At 45.7% G+C, this 21,964-nt stretch overlaps 1 protein-coding gene across 2 annotated transcripts in view; it reads left to right on the top strand.

Moving 5' to 3' along the window:
• Positions 1 to 21,964, top strand: part of LOC140199245 (sterol 26-hydroxylase, mitochondrial-like) — an 88,517-nt gene that overhangs the window by 38,370 nt on the left and 28,183 nt on the right. For both annotated transcript variants that reach the window (XM_072260959.1, XM_072260960.1), the window contains exon 4: positions 11,693 to 11,890. In XM_072260959.1, coding sequence (XP_072117060.1) covers positions 11,693 to 11,890 — 198 coding nt within the window. The remainder of the gene's footprint in view (positions 1 to 11,692; positions 11,891 to 21,964) is intronic.

Here is a 21,964-nt window from a genome sequence, read left to right on the forward strand (position 1 = left end):
CGCTATGGGGAGTTTGTGTGTTCTCCCTGCGACCGTGAGGGGAGTTTGTGTGTTCTCCACGTGACCGTGTGGGGATTTTGTGTGTTCTCCTAGTGACTGTGTGGGGAGTTTGTGTGCTCTCCCTTTAACCGTGTGGGGAATTTGGGTGCTCTCCCCGTGACCATGTGGGAAATTTGTGTGTTCACCCCATGACTGTGTGGGGAGTTTGTGAGTTCTCCCCGTGACCCTGTGGGCAATTTCTGTCTTCTCCCCGTGACTGTGTGGGGAGTTTTTGTGTACTCTCCGTGACCGTGTGGGGAGTTTGTATGTTCACCCAGTGACCATGTGGGGAGTTTGTGTGTTCTCTCTGTGACTGTGTGGGGAGTTTGTGTGTTCTCTCTGTGACTGTGTGAAGAGTTTGTATGTTCACCCTTTGACTGTGTGTGGAGTTTGTGTGTTCTCCCCGTGACCATGTGGGGAGTTTGTATGCTCTCACCGTAACCGTGTAGGTAGTTTGTGTGCTCTTCCCGTGACCGTGTGTTGATTTTGTGTGCTCTCACCGTGACTGTGTGGGGAGTTTGTGTGTTCTCCCCGTGACTGTGTGGGGAGTTTGTGTGTTCTCCCAGTGACTGTGTGTGGAGTTTGTATGTTCTCCCCGTGACCGTGTTGGGAGTTTGTATGTTCACCCCGTGACTGTGTGGGGGGTTTGTGTATTCTCCCCGTGACCGTGTCGGGAGTTTGTGTGTTGACCACGTGACCGTGTGGGGAGTTTGTGTGTTCTCCCCGGGACCGTGTGGGGAGTTTGTGTGTTCTCACCGTGACTGTGTGGGGAGTTTGTGTCCTCTCCCTGTGACTGTGTGGGGAGTTTGTGTGCTCTCCCCATAACCATGTGGGGAGTTTGTGTGCTCTCCCCGTGACCGTGTGGGGAGTTTGTGTGCTCTCCCCTGACCGTGTGGGGAGTTTGTGTGCTCTCCCCTGACCGTGTGGGGTGTTTGTGTGTTCTCCCTGTGACCGTGTGGGCAGTTTGTGTGTTCACCCTGTGACCGTGTGGGCAGTTTGTGTGTTCTCCCAGTGACTGTGTGTGGAGTTTGTGTGTTCTCCCCGTGACCATGTGGGGAGTTTGTATGCTCTCACCGTAACCGTGTAGGCAGTTTGTATGCTCTTCCCGTGTCCGTGTGGTGATTTTGTGTGCTCTCACCGTGACTGTGTGGGGAGTTTGTGTGTTCTCCCCGTGACCGTGTGAGGAGTTTGTGTGTTCTCCACGTGACCGTGTGGGGGTTTGTATGTTCACCCTGTGACTGTGTAGGGAGTTTGTGTGTTCTCCCCGTGACTGTGTGGGGAGTTTGTGTGTTCTCCCCGTGACTGTGTGGGGGGGTTTGTGTATTCTCCCCGTGACCGTGTCGGGTGTTTGTGTTTTGACCACGTGACCGTGTGGGGAGTTTGTGTGTTCTCCCCGGGACCGTGTGGGGAGTTTGTGTGTTCTCACCGTGACTGTGTGGGGAGTTTGTGTCCTCTCCCCGTGACCATGTGGGGAGTTTGTATGCTCTCACCGTAACTGTGTAGGCAGTTTGTGTGCTCTTCCCGTGACCGTGTGGTGATTTTGTGTGCTCTCACCGTGACTGTGTGGGGAGTTTGTGAGTTCTCCCCGTGACTGTGTGGGGAGTTTGAGTGTTCTCCCAATGACTGTGTGTGGAGTTTGTGTGCTGCCCCGTGACCGTGTGGGGTGTTTGAATGTTGACGACGTGACTGTGTGGGGAGTTTTGTGTTCTCCTCGTGACTGTGTGTGGAGTTTTGTGTTCTCCCCGCGACCATGTGGCGAATTTGTGTGTTCTCTGTGTGACCATGTGGGGAGTTTGTGTGTTCTCCCTGTAACTTTGTGGGGAGTTTTGTGTTGTCCCCGCGACCATGTGGGGAATTTGTATGCTCTTCCCGTGACCATGTGGGGAGTTTGTGTGTTATCCCCGTGACCATGTGGGGAGTTTGTGTGTTCTCCCCGTGACCATGTGGGGAATTTGTGTGTTCTCCCCGTGACCTGGTGGGGAGTTTCTGTGTTCTCCCTGTAACCGTGTGGGGAGTTTTAATAACGTATGCCATTCACGTAATTTGTACAAGAACGCATGAATGATGTAAGCAAAGAATGCTTAATCTATGTTGAGTATATATATATATACATGAACAAAATACTTGTTAGTGGGGAAGTGGTGTTGGGTAAATTGAAGGGATTAAAGGCAGATAAATCCCCAGGGCCAGATGGTCTGCATCCCAGAGTGCTTAAGGAAGTAGCACAAGAAATAGTGGATGCATTCGTGATAATTTTTCAAAACTCGTTAGATTCTGGACTAGTTCCTGATGATTGGAGGGTGGATAATGTAACCCCACTTTTTAAAAAAGGAGGGAGAGAGAAACCGGGGAATTATAGACCGGTTAGCCTAACGTCGGTGGTGGGGAAACTGCTGGAGTCAGTTATCAAAGATGTGATAACAACACATTTGGAAAGCAGCGAAATGATCGGACAAAGTCAGCATGGATTTGTGAAAGGAAAATCATGTCTGACGAATCTCATAGAATTTTCTGAGGATGTAACTAGTAGAGTAGATAGGGGAGAACCAGTGGATGTGGTATATTTGGATTTTCAAAAGGCTTTTGACAAGGTCCCACACAGGAGATTAGTGTGCAAACTTAAAGCACACGGTATTGGGGGGAAGGTATTGATGTGGATAGAGAATTGGTTGGCAGACAGGAAGCAAAGAGTGAGAATAAACGGGACCTTTTCAGAATGGCAGGCGGTGACTAGTGAGGTACCACAAGGCTCAGTGCTGGGACCCCAGTTATTTACAATATATATTAATGACTTGGATGAGGGAATTAAATGCAGCATCTCCAAGTTTGCGGATGACACGAAGCTGGGCGGCAGTGTTAGCTGTGAGGAGGATGCTAAGAGGATGCAGGGTGACTTGGATAGGTTAGGTGAGTGGGCAAATTCATGGCAGATGCAATTTAATGTGGATAAATGTGAAGTTATCCACTTTGGTGACAAAAGCAGGAAAACAGATTGGTGATTGGTGGCCGATTAGGAAAAGGGGAGGTGCAACGAGACCTGGGTGTCATTATACACCAGTCATTGAAAGTGGGCATGCAGGTACAGCAGGCGGTGAAAAAGGCGAATGGTATGCTGGCATTTATAGCGAGAGGATTCGAGTACAGGGGCAGGGAGGTACTACTGCAGTTGTACAAGGCCTTGGTGAGACCACACCTGGAGTATTGTGTGCAGTTTTGGTCCCCTAATCTGAGGAAAGACATCCTTGCCATAGAGGGAGTACAAAGAAGGTTCACCAGATTGATTCCTGGGATGGCAGGACTTTCATATGAAGGAAGACTGGATGAACTAGGCTTATACTCGTTGGAATTTAGAAGATTGAAGGGGGATCTGATTGAAATGTATAAAATCCTAAAGGGATTGGACAGGCTAGATGCAGGAAGATTGTTCCCGATGTTGGGGAAGTCCAGAATGAGGGGCCACAGTTTGAGGATAGAGGGGAAGCCTTTTAGGACTGAGATTAGGAAAAACTTCTTCACACAGAGAGTGGTGAATCTGTGGAATTCTCTGCCACAGGAAACAGTTGAGGCCAGCTCATTGGCTGTAATTAAGAGGGAGTTAGATATGGCCCTTGTGGCTACGGGGATCAGAGGGTATGGAGGGAAGCCTGGGGCGGGGTTCTGAGTTGGATGATCAGCCATGATCATAATAAATGGCGGTGCAGGCTCGAAGGGCTGAATGGCCTACTCCTGCACCTATTTTCTATGTTTCTATGTTTCTATATGTTTATCAGTATAATAAATATAATAAATGTGTTGGCACGTGGACCAGTGGTTAATGCGTCGGTCCAGTGATCTGAAGGACACTAGTTCGAGCCTCAGCTGAGGCAGTGTGTTGTGACCTTGAGCAAGGCACTTAACCACACATTGCTCTGTGATGACACCGGTGCCAGGCTGTATAGGTCCTAGTGCCCTTCCCTTGGACAACATCAGTGGCGTGGAGAGGGGAGACTTGCAGCATGGGCAACTGCCGGTCTTCCATACAACCGTGCCCAGGCCTGCGCCCTGGAAACCTTTCAAGGCACAAATCCATGGTCTCACGAGACTAACGGATGCTTATATATATATTAGTATAACATATATTATAACTACTATAAAGTCATCCACTGCATACTAAATATTAAATTGTCCTAAAGATTTAATCGCTTTGGAGGATTTCTTACTTTCAAGGGATAATGTCTTCCTGACTGGACGGTGGGGGTGCTCTTTCTGCTCAGCTGAGGCTTGTGGCAGTGAAACAATCCCAGTTTCTGGGCCCTCCTCCGTGGTGGTTGTAGGAGTTGACTCTGGGACTGCAGGAAGTGGTTCTGACAGCTCTGGACACATTTCTTCTCTAACAATTGACTCTGCTCTCCTCAACTGATCAATGTGTTGTCTCCGGATGATATCAGATGCAATTTCCACTGTTGCAGTTCTGTCCTTAATCTTTCCGAGTTCCCACTTTTGATCACCTCTGTAGTCCCTTGCCAGGACTGCTTGTCCAGGAGTGAAACACCGAACTTCCTTGTTTGAGGGACCGCTTGTGCTGCATACTCCTTGAAAATGAGTCTAGGTTGTGGAATCAGTTCAGCGAATTCATCCACACTGGTTCAGGAGCCTGATGGTTGTGTAATAACTTCCTGAACCTGGTGGTGTGGGACCCAAGGCTCCTGTACCTTCTTCCCGATGGCAACAGCAAGAATAGACTGTAACCTAGATCAGGGGTTCCCAACACATATAGGCTAGATCCTGAAAAGAGTTTTCCTCACGGACACTACTAGGCCGATGAGGAACTTCGCACAACCACGCTATCTAGCGCCAATACCTTAGACGTGAAAATCTTTCCTCACCAAACCTGGGAAAAGCACTCAAACGTTGTTCTCTTTAGAATATGGTAACTTTTCTTTCTACTCCACCCGTACAAAATGATGTCACCATTTTCTCTTAGAGGAACAGGCTGCTATTTTAACATCACCAAGTGCACTTTAACAATAGATAATGATACTCACTGGTCACCTGGTTACATGTATAATGTCTACCATCCATTACTGTATAATATCACAGTAATTCTTGCACTAGCATCTTATCAGTGTGAATTTGTAAATCTTGTAATCTTTGACTTGTTAATATTGTACATCTTATTTTAAGGTATTTTTTATTCTTCCTTACTTCTACTATTTATACCTGTGCATTTGTAATGCTCCTCGAAACATATTCAGTTCATCAGCCATTTCCTCGTCCCCCATTACTACCTCTACAGCACCATTCTTCAGCAGTCTGATATCTAATCTCATCTCTCTTTTACACTTTATTTACCTGAAAAAACTTTATCTGAAAAATTTATCTGAGAAAACTTTATCTGAAAAATTCAGATTGGAGGATTGTGACTAGTGGTGTCCCACAAGGATCTGTTCTGGGATCTCTACTTTTTGTGATTTTTATTAACAACCTGGATAGTGTAGAGGATTGTCAAAGATTGCAGAGAGACATTGATAGGATGCAGAAGTGGGCTGAGAAGTGGCAGGTGGAGTTCAACCCGGAGAAGTGTGAGGTGGTACACTTTGGAAGGACAAACTCCAAGGCAGAGTACAAAGTAAATGGCAGGATACTTGGTGTGTGGAGGAGCAGAGGGATCTGGGAGTACGTGTCCACAGATCCCTGAAAGTTGCCTCACAGGTGGATAGGGTAGTTAAGAAAGCTTATGGGGTGTTAGCTTTCATAAGTCGAGGGATAAAGTTTGAGAGTCGTGATGTAATGATGCAGCTCTATAAAACTCTGGTTAGGCCACACTTGGAGCACTGTGTCCAGTTCTGGTCACCTCACTATAGGAAGGATGTGGAAGCATTGGAAAGGGTACAGAGGAGATTTAGCAGGATGCTGCCTGGTTTAGAGCGTATGGATTATGATCAGAGATTAGGGGAGCTAGGGCTTTACTCTTTGGAGAGAAGGAGGATGAGAGGAGACATGATAGAGGTGTACAAGATAATAAGAGGAATAGATAGAGTGGACAGCCAGTGCCTCTTCCCCAGGGCACCACTGCTCAGTACAAGAGGACATGGCTTTAAGGTAAGGGGTGGGAAGTTCAAGGGGGATATTAGAGGGAGGTTTTTTACTCAGAGAGTGGTTGGTGCGTGGAATGCACTGCCTGAGTCAGTAGTGGAGGCAGATACACTCGTGAAGTTTATTATATATATTAGACAGGTATATGGAGGAATTTGAGTTGGGGGCTTATATGGGAGGCAGGGTTTGAGGGTCGGCACAACATTGTGGGCCAAAGGGCCTGTACTATGCTGTCCTATTCTATGTTCTATGTATTCTCTTTGATATTATTGACCAGCTTCACTTCATATTTCATCTTTCCTTCCTTATAGTTTTTCCATTGCTTTCTGTTGGTTTTTAAAAGCTTCCCAAAAATGCCCTCTCTTTTGCTTTTATGTTGTCTTTGACTTTCCTTGTCGGCCACGGTTGCCTCATCCTCCCTTTACAATACTTCTTTGCCTTTGGATATCCTGCGCCTTCCGAATTGCTTCTAGAAACTACACCCATTACTGTTCTGTCATCACCTCTGCTAGAGCCGCCTTCCAACCAACTATGGCCAGCTCATCTCTCATGCAATATAATTCCCTTCACTTCACTGTAATACTGATACGTCTGACTTTAGCTTCTTCTGCTCAAACTGCAGGGTGAATTCTATTATGTTATGATCACTGTCTCCCAAGAGTTCCTTTACCTTGACTTTCCTAATCAAATCTTCATACAAATTAGCCAGAGAAAGTGGCTCACCTGAAGACTGGGAGAAATTCAGAGTTCAGCAGAGGAGGACAAAGGGCTTAATTAGGAAGGGGAAAAAAGATTATGAGAGAAAACTGGCAGGCAACATAAAAACGGACTGTAAAAGCTTTTATAGATATGTAAAAAGGAAAAGACTGGTAAAGACAAATGTAGGTCCCCTGCAGACAGAAACAGGTGAATTGATTATGGGGAGCAAGGACATGGCAGAACAATTGAATAATTACTTTGGTTCTGTCTTCACTAAGGAGGACATAAATAATCTTCCAGAAATAGTAGGGGACAGAGGGTCCAGTGAGATGGAGGAACTGAGCGAACTACATGTTAGTAGGGAAGTGGTGTTAGGTAAATTGAAGGGATTGAAGGCAGATAAATCCCCAGGGCCAGATGGTCTGCATCCTAGAGTGCTTAAGGAAGTAGCCCAAGAAATAGTGGATGCATTAGTGATAATTTTTCAAAACTCGTTAGATTCTGGACTAGTTCCTGAGGATTGGAGGGTGGCTAATGTAACTCCAATTTTTAAAAAAGGAGGGAGAGAGAAACCGGGGAATTATAGACCGGTTAGCCTAACGTTGCTGGTGGGGAAACTGCTGGAGTCAGTTATCAAGGATGTGATAACAGCACATTTGGAAAGCGGTGAAATGATCGGACAAAGTCAGCATGGATTTGTGAAAGGAAAATCATGTCTGACGAATCTCATAGAATTTTTTGAGGATGTAACTAGTAGAGTGGATAGGGGAGAACCAGTGGATGTGGTATATTTGGATTTTCAAAAGGCTTTTGACAAGGTCCCACACAGGAGATTAGTGTGCAAACTTAAAGCACACGGTATTGGGGGTAAGGTATTGGTGTGGGTGGAGAATTGGTTGGCAGACAGGAAGCAAAGAGTGGGAATAAACGGGACCTTTTCAGAATGGCAGGCGGTGACTAGTGGGGTACCGCAAGGCTCAGTGCTGGGACCCCAGTTATTTACAATATATATTAATGACTTGGATGAGGGAATTAAATGCAGCATCTCCAAGTTTGCGGATGACACGAAGCTGGGTGGCAGTGTTAGCTGTGAGGAGGATGCTAAGAGGATGCAGGGTGACTTGGATAGGTTGGGTGAGTGGGCAAATTCATGGCAGATGCAATTTAATGTGGATAAATGTGAAGTTGTCCACTTTGGTGGCAAAAATGGGAAAACAGATTATTATCTGAATGGTGGCCAATTAGGAAAAGGGGAGGTGCAACGAGACCTGGGTGTCATTATACACCAGTCATTGAAAGTGGGCATGCAGGTACAGCAGGCGGTGAAAAAGCCGAATGGTATGCTGGCATTTATAGCGAGAGGATTCGAGTACAGGAGCAGTGAGGTACTACTGCAGTTGTACAAGGCCTTGGTGAGACCACACCTGGAGTATTGTGTGCAGTTTTGGTCCCCTAATCTGAGGAAAGACATCCTTGCCATAGAGGGAGTACAAAGAAGGTTCACCGGATTGATTCCTGGGATGGCAGGACTTTCATATGAAGAAAGACTGGATGAACTGGGCTTGTACTCGTTGGAATTTAGAAGATTGAGGGGGGATCTGATTGAAACGTATAAGATCCTAAAGGGATTGGACAGGCTAGATGCAGGAAGATTGTTCCCGATGTTGGGGAAGTCCAGAACGAGGGGCCACAGTTTGAGGATAGAGGGGAAGCCTTTTAGGACCGAGATTAGGAAAAACTTCTTCACACAGAGAGTGGTGAATCTGTGGAATTCTCTGCCACAGGAAACAGTTGAGGCCAGTTCATTGGCTATATTTAAGAGGGAGTTAGATATGGCCCTTGTGGCTACGGGGGTCAGGGGGTATGGAGGGAAGGCTGGTGCAGAGTTCTGAGTTGGATGATCAGCCATGATCATAATAAATGGCGGTGCAGGCTCGAAGGGCCGAATGGCCTACTCCTGCACCTATTTTCTATGTTTCTACGTTTCTATGTTACACAACACCCAATCTAGAAAAGCCTTTCCCTCATGGGCTCTACCACAAGCTGCTCTAAAAAGCCACCTCGTAGGCATTCTACAAATCCTCTCTCTTGGGATCCAGCACCAACCTGATTTTCCCAATCTACTTGCATATTGAAATCCCCCATGACTATCATAACACTGTCCTTTTTACGTGTCTTTTCTATCTCACATTGTAATTTATAGCCTACATCTGGTTACTGTTTGGAGGCCTGTCTATAATTCCTATCAGGGTCTTTTTACCCTTGCAGATTTTAACTCTACCCACAAAGAGTCTACATCTTCCAATCTTGTGTCATGTCTTTCTCAGGATTTGATGTCATATCTTACCAATAGAGCCATGCCATCCACTCTGCCTGTCCTTTCGATACAATGTGTAACTTTGAACGTTACACTCCCAACTACAATATTCTTTTTGCCATGACTCAGTGATGTCCACGACAACATGCTTGCCAGTCTCTAACAAGATCAGCTTCCTTATTCTATATCCTGCATGCATTCAGATAACACCTTTTGTCACCCTTTTCCATTTTGTCCTGTTACGTACCCCGTAACTGGGTTGCCAAACCAGCAGAAATGGATCACTCAGTTGGAGTCTGGATTACTAGAACTAAGAAAGTTTTATTAAAGAAATAAGCAACACAGTACTCTAATAGTAAGGATATAAATGTAACAGTTCAGCAATGAATAAACACACATGTGCACAGAATTAAGATAACAGGATCAATCAAGCTCTATCGTTGTCTAGGGGTAAATGACCAGTTTCAAAGTGACGCAAAGTTCAGTTCAATTTAGTTCAGTTCAGTTCGTGGTAATTGCTGCCGTGGCGATGGACAGTGGGGGGAAGGAGAGAGAGAGCAAAAATGAATGAATATTCAAGGCTTCCAGACAGACCTTCGCAGTCAGTTTCCGGGCGAGTCCTTTGTGATGTCATCTGAAGTCACCGACCGTGACCCCCTCCGTTTCCAGATACGATCGTTTCCCTGCGGTGAACCTGGCACCCAGGCAAGGGCGGACACACACCAGGTTTCCGCCGATTGTGCCTTTCCACCCTGTGCGTTTACGGCCCGGTACTTCCCACCGACTTGTGAGAGACGCACCGCTTCCAGGGTCTCGTTACCTCGGGTGTCGTGTGTGTCCTGCCTTAGCGAACCTGTCCCTTTTTATCCCCCTGCTGGGGTATCGCCTGTCCATCAGTTCAAACAGTTCAGGGTTCAAAGGGGGAGCTGCTCCAGACAGCCCTCTCTCCCGTCCCTTCATTACACACCTCCAAAGGCTGCTCCATTGTTTTCCTTATCTCTCTCTCTCCTGAAGACAGGTGGCAGACCAACTGCTGATTCCACAGGACAGCTAACATCTTAATCTATGTGTATTCCTGTCACAGTCCCCATGTTGAAACTCATCCCACTGCCTGCAATCTTGCCTTGCCATCTGCCTGTTCTTTCTGACCACACACCACACGTGCTTGTACACCAACTGCCCTGGATGCCACCCTCCTGCTAAATTAGTTTAAATCCTCTGGAGCTGCTCTAGCAAACCAGACTGCAAGGATATTGGTCCCCCTTCAGTTTAGCTGCAGCCATTCACTTTTGTACAGGTCAGTCCTTCCCCAGAAGACATCCCAATGGTTCAAAAGTTTGAGTTTCTCCCCACTGCACCAGTCCCTCAGCCACACATTCATCTGAATAATCAACCTATTCTTACCCTCACTGGCATGTCGACCTCCAAGGATACTACTTCGGAGGTCCTGCTTTTCAGCTTTCGAACTAGATCCCAAAATTCTCTCTTCAGGAGCTCCTCCATTTTCCTACCTCGTCATTGGTTCCAGTATGTATCAAGACTTTTGGCTTTCCACCTTTCCCCTTCAGAATGCCGTGGACCCAATCCGAGACATCCTTGACCCTGGTACCCGGGAGGCAACATACCACCTGAGTCTCTCTATTGCGTCAACAGAGTCTTGAGTCTACTCCTCTGACAATGGAATCCCCCATTCTCCCTCCTTCCCTTCTGATCCACAACACCACAGACCCGGTTGCTGCAGAAACCTCTTGGTAGGTCATCCCCCTCAACAGCATCCAAATAATAAGTATTGAGGGGATTGGCCACAGGGGTACTCTTCACTGGCTGCCTATTTCCTTTCCCTCTCCTGGCAGACATCCACTTATCTGCCACCTGCAACTTAGGGCTGACTACCTTTCTGTAGCTCCGATCTATCATCTCCTCGTTTGCCCGTATGAGCTGAAGGTCATTGACCTGCAGCTTCAGTTCCTTAGCACATTCTCTGAGGAGCTGTAACTCAGTGTACTTGGTGTGGATGTAGATATCTGGGAGGCTGGGGGTCTCCCAAAGTTCCCATATCTCACACAAAGAACACAACACAGCCCCTGGAGGAATTCTCACTGCACTAACTGTGCCCTAAAGGATGAAAAATGAAGAAGAAACTTACCTCATCCAAGCCTGTACTTTCCTGAACCTTTTAAGTCAAAGCCTCCCCACTGCAACACTGGTCCACTCCAACAATGACCGCTCCACTTGTCCCTACTTTATTTTTATTTGGGTTGTCCATTAAATACTTGCAAATGTTGTGAGCATTTGTGTCCCTCACACTCTCGGGCAGCATGCTCTAAAATTGATCCAAAGTTCCTCAAATCCCTTACAATCTTTTAACCCTTAGCCCATGTCTTCTTATTTTAGACAGCTCTGCTAAATGGAAAAGTCTCAGAGTTCAAAGTAAATTTATTATTAAGGTACATTTTATATATATATATAAAATCACCATGTACCCTGAGATTCATTTCACAATAGCATCAATGAAAATGCACATAAATGCTGACAATACTTGTTCTACCTTGTTTTTCCTAGGAATCTGCGCCATACTGTTTGAAACAAGGATGGGCTGTTTGGAGGAAACTGTTCCCGAGGAGACACAGAAGTTTATTGCGTCTGTCCTTGAGATGTTCTACTACTCAGCTTTACTCCCTCTCATTCCCAAAGCAATGTGGAAGTACATTCAGACCTGGAAAAAGTTTATAGCTGCGTGGGACTATATCTTTTATATCAGTAAGATGAAATTAGTTGTGTTGTTATTAATTTGAGCAGGTTGGAAACAGGACAAGTTGATGGGAAACTGGCACCATTGATCCTGTTCTTCTTTGGCAGCCCCGTGGGAGTCAGGATGACTTACTTTTACCAGAGCTGAAAGTGAGAGATGCTTTGAGTCACAGAACACAGAAACAGGCCCTTTGACCCATCTAGTCTGTGCTGAGCCATTAATCTGTCTAGTCCCATTGATCTCCACTTGGATCATAACCAACGTTCCCTCTAATTTTTAGTAGTCAGTATGCGCAAAAGTCTTATGTTGTGCAATTTTTTTTCCTGTGACAAAAGTATGTGGGCACTGAATGCACACATGGGACAGTTTATGTAGGTTTACAAGACACTGAACATAAAACTGCACAGAATAACAACAAAATAACATACATATTTAAGTCATGCACTCATAAAAGTTGCTGGTGAACGCAGCAGGCCAGGCAGCATCTATTGGAAGAGGTACAGTCGACGTTTCGGGCCGAGACCCTTCATCTAATTGAAAGAAGAGCTAGTAAGAGATTTGAAAGTGAGAGGGGAGGGGGAGATCCAAAATGATAGGAGAAGACAGGAGGGGGAGGGATGGAGCTAAGAGCTGGAAAGCTGATTGGCAAAAGGGATACGAGGCTGGAGAAGGGAAAGGATCATGGGACGGGAGGCCTAGAGAAAAAGAAAGTTGGGGGGAGCCCAGAGGATGGGCAAGGAGTTATAGTGAGAGGGACAGAGGGAGAAAAAAAGAGAGAAAAAAAAGGGGAAAGAAAAAAAAATCATAAAAATAAACAAACAAATAAATAAATAAGGGATGTGGTACGCAGGGGAGGAGGGGCATTAACGGAAGTTAGAGAAGTCAATGTTCATGCCAACAGGTTGGAGACATTTAATTTTTATCATATTTAAATCACTCTTATTTTTTCTCTCTCCTGTCTTTGGCATTTACCCATTCTTTGCAAACTCTATCTCGACGAATAGAACTTCCGTCCCATTGATAGCTTTTGATTCTCATTAACGTATCAAAATGACGTTCATCTACACGGTTTCTCAGCTTGTTTTTGAGTTGATTCATTAGCCTAAAGCCTCGCTCACAGTCCGCATTAGACGCAAGAAAGGTTCCCCCAATGTCCACCAACTGTGCAAGGTTGCAAAACTGTTCATTTTGAAGTACAAATGCTATCATTTGAGCAAAGTTTGAAATCGGTTTGGATTTAATTTTTTCTTGCACGGAAAATTTGAAATCATTAAAGTGTCTAACTATTACAATATTTTCTGCTAGAAAATCATGATATTTTAGGCATAAGGCATTAACTTGTTCATCGCCAAATGTGAAGTCACAATCTGCAATTACGGAGAAATCAAAAACTGACCATTCTTGTACCTCATCTTTGATCTTCTCTGGGTTTGATCGTTTTTGCTGTCGCTCATCTGCACTCAACCCTAACATGTGTAGCATTCCTGTAACGTGTAATGATGGGTTCTGTTGCCTGAACTTTTGTACACCGTCCAAATGTGATTTATTTGCCAAATGACGCTTCAAAACGTCAAGTTTCCAAATATCATCCCACTTCTTCCACTAGCAAATTCTCCAGCAACTTTTGCATCACGACAGTACAAACAGATAACTCCAGTTTTCGTATCATACATAAATATTTCTCGTAGCTGAACGTTCTTGACCTCATGAGCTTTCAGTGTAACAGTTTCTACCATTTTGTTAAGCCTGTCATGGTCTGGTCCGAAGTTCGCCTTCCGGTTCACGGTCTGGTCTGTGGACTCTGGACTCCGGGTCTTCTGGCTGTCCCTTGTTTCGGTTGGACTTAACCATAAGCACCTGATGCTCATCTGGGGGCTGGGAATACAAGTGGCCCTGGGATCGAGGGTGGTCATCTTGTCAGTGTCTCCTTGGAGCAATCCGCTGGTTGAAGGCTAGTGCAGTCATCAGGATATGGATTTGGCTGTTCTGCAGCCTGCCGAGGTTACCGGCTGCCACGAGTCTTGGAGCCATCCTGGACCTAGCTCCCTTCCTGTCCCTTGCCTCTATCGTGTAAGCCAGGCTGATTGCTGTTACCCTGTGGTTGGTTCTGCCCCTTCCTGTCCCTTGCCTCCGTGGGGTAAGTCAGGCTGATTGCCATTACCCTGCGGTTGGTTCTGCCCCTTCCTGTCCCTTGCCTCCGTGGGGTAAGACAGGTTGATTGCCGTTACCTTGCGGTTGGTTATGTCCCTTCCTGTCCCTTGCCTCTGTGGGGTAAGTCAGGCCGTTCTGCTGTTACCCGACGGATGGACCCGTCCCACCTTGGTGTGGACAGAAAGTTGAATCCCGACTCTATATCTATGTATTGTCCAGTCTCATGTTAGTGTTGTGTTAAAAATGAGTCCCGGCTTTTTGAAGGATAAGTCCGGGCTCTGTGTTGATGTACAGTTCCCAGTCTGTACCCCAGCCTCCAGCGTCAAGCCTTGAGACCCCGGCTTCGTCCAGTCCTAGCCTAGTTTTGGGGATCTGAGCCCAAGGCAAGACCCAGGTTCTGGGTCCTTGTCCAGTCTCTGGCTCGGAGTCCAAGCCCAGGCTCCTAGTCCGCAGTTCCTTGTCCGGGTTCCCTGTTTCTTGTCCATGTCCTAGCCCAGGTCCTGCATCCTAGTCCTGTTCCTAGTACTTCAGCGTCTGTGTCTTGCATTTGGGTCCATTCCCAACGCCCCCATTGTGACAAAGCCATTCAACTTTAAACAAATTTGCAGTTCTTTTGCGCTTCATGCCCTTCGCTTCTTTGGAATGTGACATAGTGAATCAATATTTTTTCCAATAAAAACTTAGTAAGCTATCTACAGGATTTGAAACAGATCTTTGTAAACTTTACGATATGAACACTGTTATCAAACATGGCTGCCGCCGTGATGCAGCTGTACAAACCGGAACAGGAGAGGTGAGGTGCTGTAAATTAGTGACGTGCATTGTGGTATTTGAAAAACCGACTGATTAGTTAACAGAAGCAGTTAGCTAAAAGATTATTTTCCATAAGTATAATTATTAACTACTACAGTATTTTAGGTAACTAACTTTTTGTGCACACATTAACTTCCTTTCTGCGCTGGTTGAAAAATGTGTGTGCACGTGCACACGCGCACAGTTTAGAGGGAACTATGATCATAACCCTCCATACCTACCCCCCATCCATGTAATTTTCCAAATTTCTCCTAAATATTAAAATATTGAAGGGGAATGTGAGGGGAAACTTCTTCACTCAGGGAGTGGAACGAGCTGCCAGCACAAGGGGTGCATGCGAGCTGGATTTCAACGTTTAGTGGATAGCAGGGGTATGAAGGACTATGGTCCAGCTGCAGGCCAATGGGACTAGGCAGTTTAAATGGTTCAACAGGGACTAGATGGGCCAAAGGGCCTGTTTCTGTGCAGCATTTTTCGATGACTCTAACTTCCCCTCAATTCTTCCACTCACCTCTGCACTAGGGACAATTTACACTGGCTAATTAACCTACCAACCCACATGTCTTTGGGATATTGGAGGGGAACACTGCACATGGGGGAACCCATGCAGTGAGAGGGAAAATATGGAAACTCCACACACAGCCTGATGTCAGAATACAAACCCGTCTCTTCACCTTCTTTAACATGAAGAGTAAGAGGCAGATTTAAAGTGGTTGTATGTAATAAAATGCTTTGCCTTGTTTTAAATAGAAGAATGTTTAAATGTTTATCATAATTTTAAGGTGATTGGGGGAAAGTATAGAGGGGATGTGAGAGGTAGTTTTCTTTACACAGAGAGTGGTGGATGCATGGAATGCCATGCCAGGTGTGCAGGGGCGGTGCTAAGGTGGTGCTAGCTGCGGCTATAGCCCCAGCAGAAATTGCAATGGCCCCACCGAGAAATTTACTGCAGCTGCTTTGCTTTCTCTGTATAGTTTTAAATACAGCTTGTTTCTCCAGCTGATCTAGTGAAACAGTGCCTCCAATTACCATAGCACCCACGCAGCAATAAAGTTATAAGCTCTGTCAGATCCACTCTACACTTCTGCTTATTCGTTCGTTGTGAATGTTTTGCCGTTGCTGTCCTCAGATCAGTAAAGCTGATCTAAGATCACTTAAGGTGTTGATGTCACTCACTCTCACTCACGCGAGAGATTGATAGTATACATCCAGGCGCAGATCCATGGTCTCGCGAGACTAACGGATGCCACACGCACACATTGTGCTCTTACAAGCTAGCGTCGACCTGGCACATGCATTCTTTTGGCCGGCATGAAAAATGGATCGATTTTTAGCTAGAAAATAACCTCATCCAGAGGAATCAGTGGTGTCTCAGCCTGAGCATGTCTTAATTGAAAGTGACATGCAGAAGTAAGTGGGGATGAGGATGACAGCAGTTCACCGAAAGAGTGTAAGGGCGAAGTAGAGGAACAAGAAATAGAGCCGGATTCAGAAGAGAACGTGGCTGAAGCTGCTCTTAGTACTAGTGGGAATACTGTTAGCGATGTTAGCCAGCAGCCTGAGGAAGGACCCGGTCTGCCAGCATTGAAAAAGTACCCTTCACAACAGTTTGGCAATCAGCAAAGGAGTTTTATTCATGGCTGGTTTGGCCTGTACACCTGGCTGGAATATTGAATCATAAAAGATACTACGTTCTGCTTCGCATGCAGCATTTCCTGTGTGGAGGACATGGTTTCCATTCTGAATCTACCTTCACTGTCACCGGTTACCACAACTGGCGGAAAGCTACAACAGCTTTCAAAACCCACCATGTAAGTGCAGCTTATAAGTTTGCGATGGAGGCACGGGCCGAATTCAGATTGAGAAAACAAGACGGTTCAAGATCGGGAAATATGCTTGACAAAGGACATGCAAAGATTGTCCAAGAAAATCGTGAGTATGTGAGAGCAGTAGTTGAGTTTCTACGCTATACTGCATGTCAAGGCATTGCCCAGCGAGGACACCAGGAGGATGATGGATCTGGCAATAGGGGAAACTTCATTGAGTTGCTCAGTGTAATTGGACAGTTTGATTAGACTGTAGCTAAAAAAACAGAGGACAATCCTGGAAATGCGAAAAACACCCATCACGATATCCAAAATGAAATTATGGGTATGATGGCAGATATGGTCAGACGTCAGAAATCAAGGAGGCTGGATATTTTGCCATCATGGTGGATGAAAGTAAAGATTTGAGTAAAAAGGAGCAAATATCAGTGGTGGTGCGGTATTTGAATAACGAAACAGTGCTTGAAGAATTCTTGCTCTTCACTCCAGCAGAAGGATTGGACACAGAGTCGCTTCTTAAAAGCATTGAACAGACACTCGCCCAGTGTGTTATTGATAAGAACACGTGTATGACGTAAGTGTTATGACGGGTGCAATAACGGGGTACAAGAGAGGTTCAGGAAAGAGGTCCCGCAGGCATTATATATACACTGCCATGCTCACAGACTTAACCTTGTTCTAGTGGATGTTGTGAGCAATGTACCACAAGCTGGTGAGTTTTTTTGAAACTGTGCAGCTGCTTTCCAATCACCTGTCCAGCTCTTGGCTCCATCCCTCCCCCTCCTGTCTTCTCCTATCATTTTGGATCTCCCCCTCCCCCTCCCACTTTCAAATCTCTTACTAGCTCTTCCTTCAGTTAGTCCTGACGAAGGGTCTCGGCCCGAAACGTCGACTGTACCTCTTTCTAGAGATGCTGCCTGGCCTGCTGCGTTCACCAGCAACTTTGATGTGTGTTGCCCTTTTCAAACTCTGTTGCCCACGATCTTGTCATGAAGAAACAGAGAGAACTGGAATCAACTGCACAGACCGTGGAGTTGAAGAAATTGTCAGATACATGCTGGGCATGGCGGTAAACAGCTTTGTGGGCTATAAGGAAATCACTCCCTGCCATTCTAGCTACACTACAGGATATTATGGGTCAACCAAATGCACAGAGGAAAACGGAGGCCAGAGCTGTAAATGGACTGATTGACGAGCAGTTTGCTTTACTTCTCACTCTGTTTGAGGATTTATTCCGAGTCACCAAGTTCATGTCAGACCAGCTACAATTCCCCAGTTTGGAAATTTCATCCACTGTGGACTTGGCTCAGTCTGTTATCGATGCATTCTCAGCAAAACGTGGAGAGGAATCATGGAGTGAAATTCAGACAAGAGCTAGGGACCTGTGCGTCAAGGCCAGTATACAGAGCAGACCACATGAAAGGAGCCAGGCCCAGCCACCCCGCTGCCTACACGATTTTGTTGTTAAGGCCCAAACTGAATGCACACTTGTCACATCCTCTGATGACCTTCGCAACCACTGGTTCTATCCAGTTATAGACAGACTTCTGACTGAAATGAAAAGACGGTTCTCAGTTGAGACTAGGAGTGTTCTGACTGGAGTCTCAGCATTGAGTCCCAAACAAAAGTTCTTCCTAGACAAGAATTGTCTTTGCCCAATGGCCCAATACTATGGAGTGACTGAAGTGAACCTGACTGACTGCAGAGCGACATCAGGTTCGGCGTCTGCTGGAAACAAAAGCAAGGACAGACAGTGAATGACACAGTGGAATTTCTAGCTCTAATGAGACCCTACCGCGATGCATTTATAGATTTATGCAAACTAATCTGCATATCACTGACTCTACCTGTGACATCTGCCTCATGCGAACGGAGTTTCTCTCGCCTCAGACGCCTCAAAAACTACCTAAGGAACAGCAGCGGCAATGCTCGGAACAGCAACTTGGCCCTGTTGGCCATAAACAGCCGGAGGACCAAAGCACTTGACATCCAGAAAATCGTTGATGCTTTCGCCACCAATCACAACAACAGACGGACTGTGCTCCTCTGAAAACATCAGTGGTGAGTGCGGTTGATTTTTTAAAAATTTGGGCCAAGACTAATGCTGATTATTATTATTATTTTGTGGTGGATACCCCATAGTCCTTATGTTTCCTGCAAATCCTAAAATATTACATTTACTGCTATAAGCCTACTGGTTTTGCTTAGACTTCCAAGCGGTGATTCTATTGATTTTTGTTTTAAATTCAGTAGCCTAATTAACTGAGGTATTGCATGGTCAGAGTACGATTTGTCCAACTCCTGGTAAAACCTTGTATATGTTGTTTGCCTTATTTGATTTTAATAACGGTGTATCTTTTGGCATTGTCTGTCTATGTAATGCAAATAGCAGTGGACATTGTGGGTTAGTGTTGTGTTTTTCAGTTGAAAAGCACGCATTTGACGCTGATTGTGGGATTGGTGCGTGATTCATGTTGTGCGCTGTGGGTCGGAGGCTCTGCTGGTTTGTTTGTTTATGCTCGGTGTGGCCCGGGTTGTCTCCGATGCTGTTGACACTGTCACAGTTCACTTCCATATTAGATCTATCAATTGCTGTTGCTTGTGAATCAACGGAGGCATTTATAGTCGCACATAATGCTTGAAACTGGCTTTTTAACGCCACGCGTCTGGCCTTGTGAATACATATTACCATACAGTGCATCCCTCAGCACCATCACTGAATAATTCAGCCCCTCCGTAGCACCAGCTAGAACAAATCTCTGGTGCCGCCACTGCAGGTGTGGTGCTAGAGGCAGATACATTAGACATATTTAAGAAACTCTTAGATGGATGATAGAAAAATGGAGGGCTGTGCAGGAGGGGAGGGTTAGATTGATCTTATCGTAGTTAAAAGATTGGCTGAATGTAGTGGATGGAAGGGCCTGCTGTAATCTGAATCTGAACCTGTGAGCATTATGTGCTGATTCCAAAAGTGCTTAAAGAAATAAAACTGCACCCAAAAAAGTACAAGAAGTGGAAGGGGCCCCGTCCTGGAGAATGGTCTGCTAGTGGGTGTGCATTGTAAAATGACTCTTAATTCCCAGGCACTGTCAACCATTTACACACCTGTATTGCTGACGCATCCTCCTCCCTCCCCTGATGAGTTATTTAAAGCTTAAAGGAGATTTATGAGGCCACAGTTGCCTGGGACAGTGCCAGGGAACGTAATGGAAGCAGATATCACTGTGGCATTGAAAAGACACAGAACACAGATCAATACTGTACAGTACAGGCCCTTTAGCCCATGATGTTGTGCTGACCTTTTAGCCTGTTCCAACATCAATCTAACCCTTCCCTCCTACATAGCCCTAATTTTTTTTATCATCCCTGTGATTATCTAGGAGCTTCTTAAACGCCGGTAATGTATCTGCCTCTACCACCACCCAGGGCAAGGCGTTCCACAGACCCACCTACTCTCTGTGTCAAAATCCCACCTTCTGCATTTCGACAGGCACATGAACGTGAGAGCTATGGATCACGTGCAGGCAGATATCCAGTTTAACTCTGCATCGTGGTTAGCTCCGTCATTGAAAGACCTGTGCTGTACATTACACTCAGTGGCCACCTTATTGGGTGCATTCTGTGTCTAACTAACTGCCCACTGGGTGTATGTCCATGGTCATCCACTTCAAGATTCGACACCTTGTTGATTCAGAGATGTTCTTCTGCACGCCAGTGTTCTTTGAGTTACTGTTGCCCTCCTGTCAGCTTGAACCAGCCTAGCAGCACTCAGCTGAACTCTCTCGTTTGCCCACAGCACTGCTGCTCACGGGATGCTTTTTGTTTTTCACACAATTCTTTCTAAACTCTAGGCTGTTGTGCATGAAAATCTCAGGAAATCAGAAGTTTCTGAGATATTCAAAACATTCTGTCTGGTGCCAACAATCATTTCAAGATCAAAGTCACTTAGATCACATTTCTTCCCCATTCTGATGTTTGGGCTGAACAACAGCTGAGCTTCCTGACCATATCTGCATGCTTCTGTGCATTGAGTTGCTGCCACATGATTGACTGATGAGGTATTTCCATTACTGGTATGAACCATAGAACCATAGAAACTACAGCACAGAAACAGGCCCTTTGACCCTTCTTGGCTGTGCTGAACCATTTTCTGCCTAGTCCCACTGACCTGCACACGGACCATATCCCTCCATACACCTCCCATCCATGTATCTGTCCAATTTATTCTTAAATGTTAAAAAAGAACCCGCATTTATCACCTCGTCTGGCAGCTCATTCCATACTCCCACCACTCTCTCTGTGAAGAAGCCTCCCCTGTATGTACAGGTGTGTCTAATAAATAGGCTACAGGAACAGATGTTCTACGCACGTTCAATGTTCCAGGTGACGGCACCCATGATCTCTTGTATCTACAAACAGTAACTTGTCCAAATGTTGTACTTCACTGATTTATACTGCCCTGTATTCTAATGTACACCATTCGGAAGTGGTATTGGTATTAACATAGTAACATACAAAACATACAGCACAATACAGGCCCTTCGGCCCACAAAGCTGTACTGAACATGTCCCTATCTTAGAACTACCTAGGCTTTGCCCATAGCCCTCTATTTTTCTAAGCTCCATGTAGCCAACAAGGTGTCTCTTAAAAGACCCGATCGTTTCCGCCTCCACCACTGTCACCAGCAGCCCATTCCACACACTCACCATTCTCTGCATAAAAAACTTACCCCTGACATCTCCTCTGTACCTACTTCCAAGCACGTTAAAACTACACCCTCTCATGCTAGCCATTTCAACCCTGGGGAAAATCCTCTGACTATACACATGATCAATGCCTCTCATTATCTTGTACACCTCTATCAAATCACCTTTCATCCTCCGTCTCTCCAAGGAGAAAAGGCCAGGATCACCCAACCCATTCTCATAAGCCATGTTCCCCAATCCAGGCAACATCCTTGTAAATCTCCTCTGCACCCTTTCTATGGTTTCCATGTCCTTCCTATAGTGAGGCAACCAGAATTGAGCACAGTACTCCAAGTGGGGTCTGACCAAGGTCCTATATAGCTGCAACATTACCTCTCTCCTCTTAAACTCAATTCTATGATTGATGAAGGCCAATGCACCGTATGCCTTCTTAACCACAGAGTCAACCTGCGTAGCAGCTTTGAGTGTCCTATGGACTCGGACCCCAAGATCCCTCTGATCCTCCACACTGCCAAGAGTCTTATCATTAATACTATATTCCGCTGTCATATTTGACTTACCAAAGTGAACCACCTCACACTTATC

This window comes from Mobula birostris, chromosome 6, assembly GCF_030028105.1.
Source record: "Mobula birostris isolate sMobBir1 chromosome 6, sMobBir1.hap1, whole genome shotgun sequence".
Taxonomy (NCBI): domain Eukaryota; kingdom Metazoa; phylum Chordata; class Chondrichthyes; order Myliobatiformes; family Myliobatidae; genus Mobula; species Mobula birostris.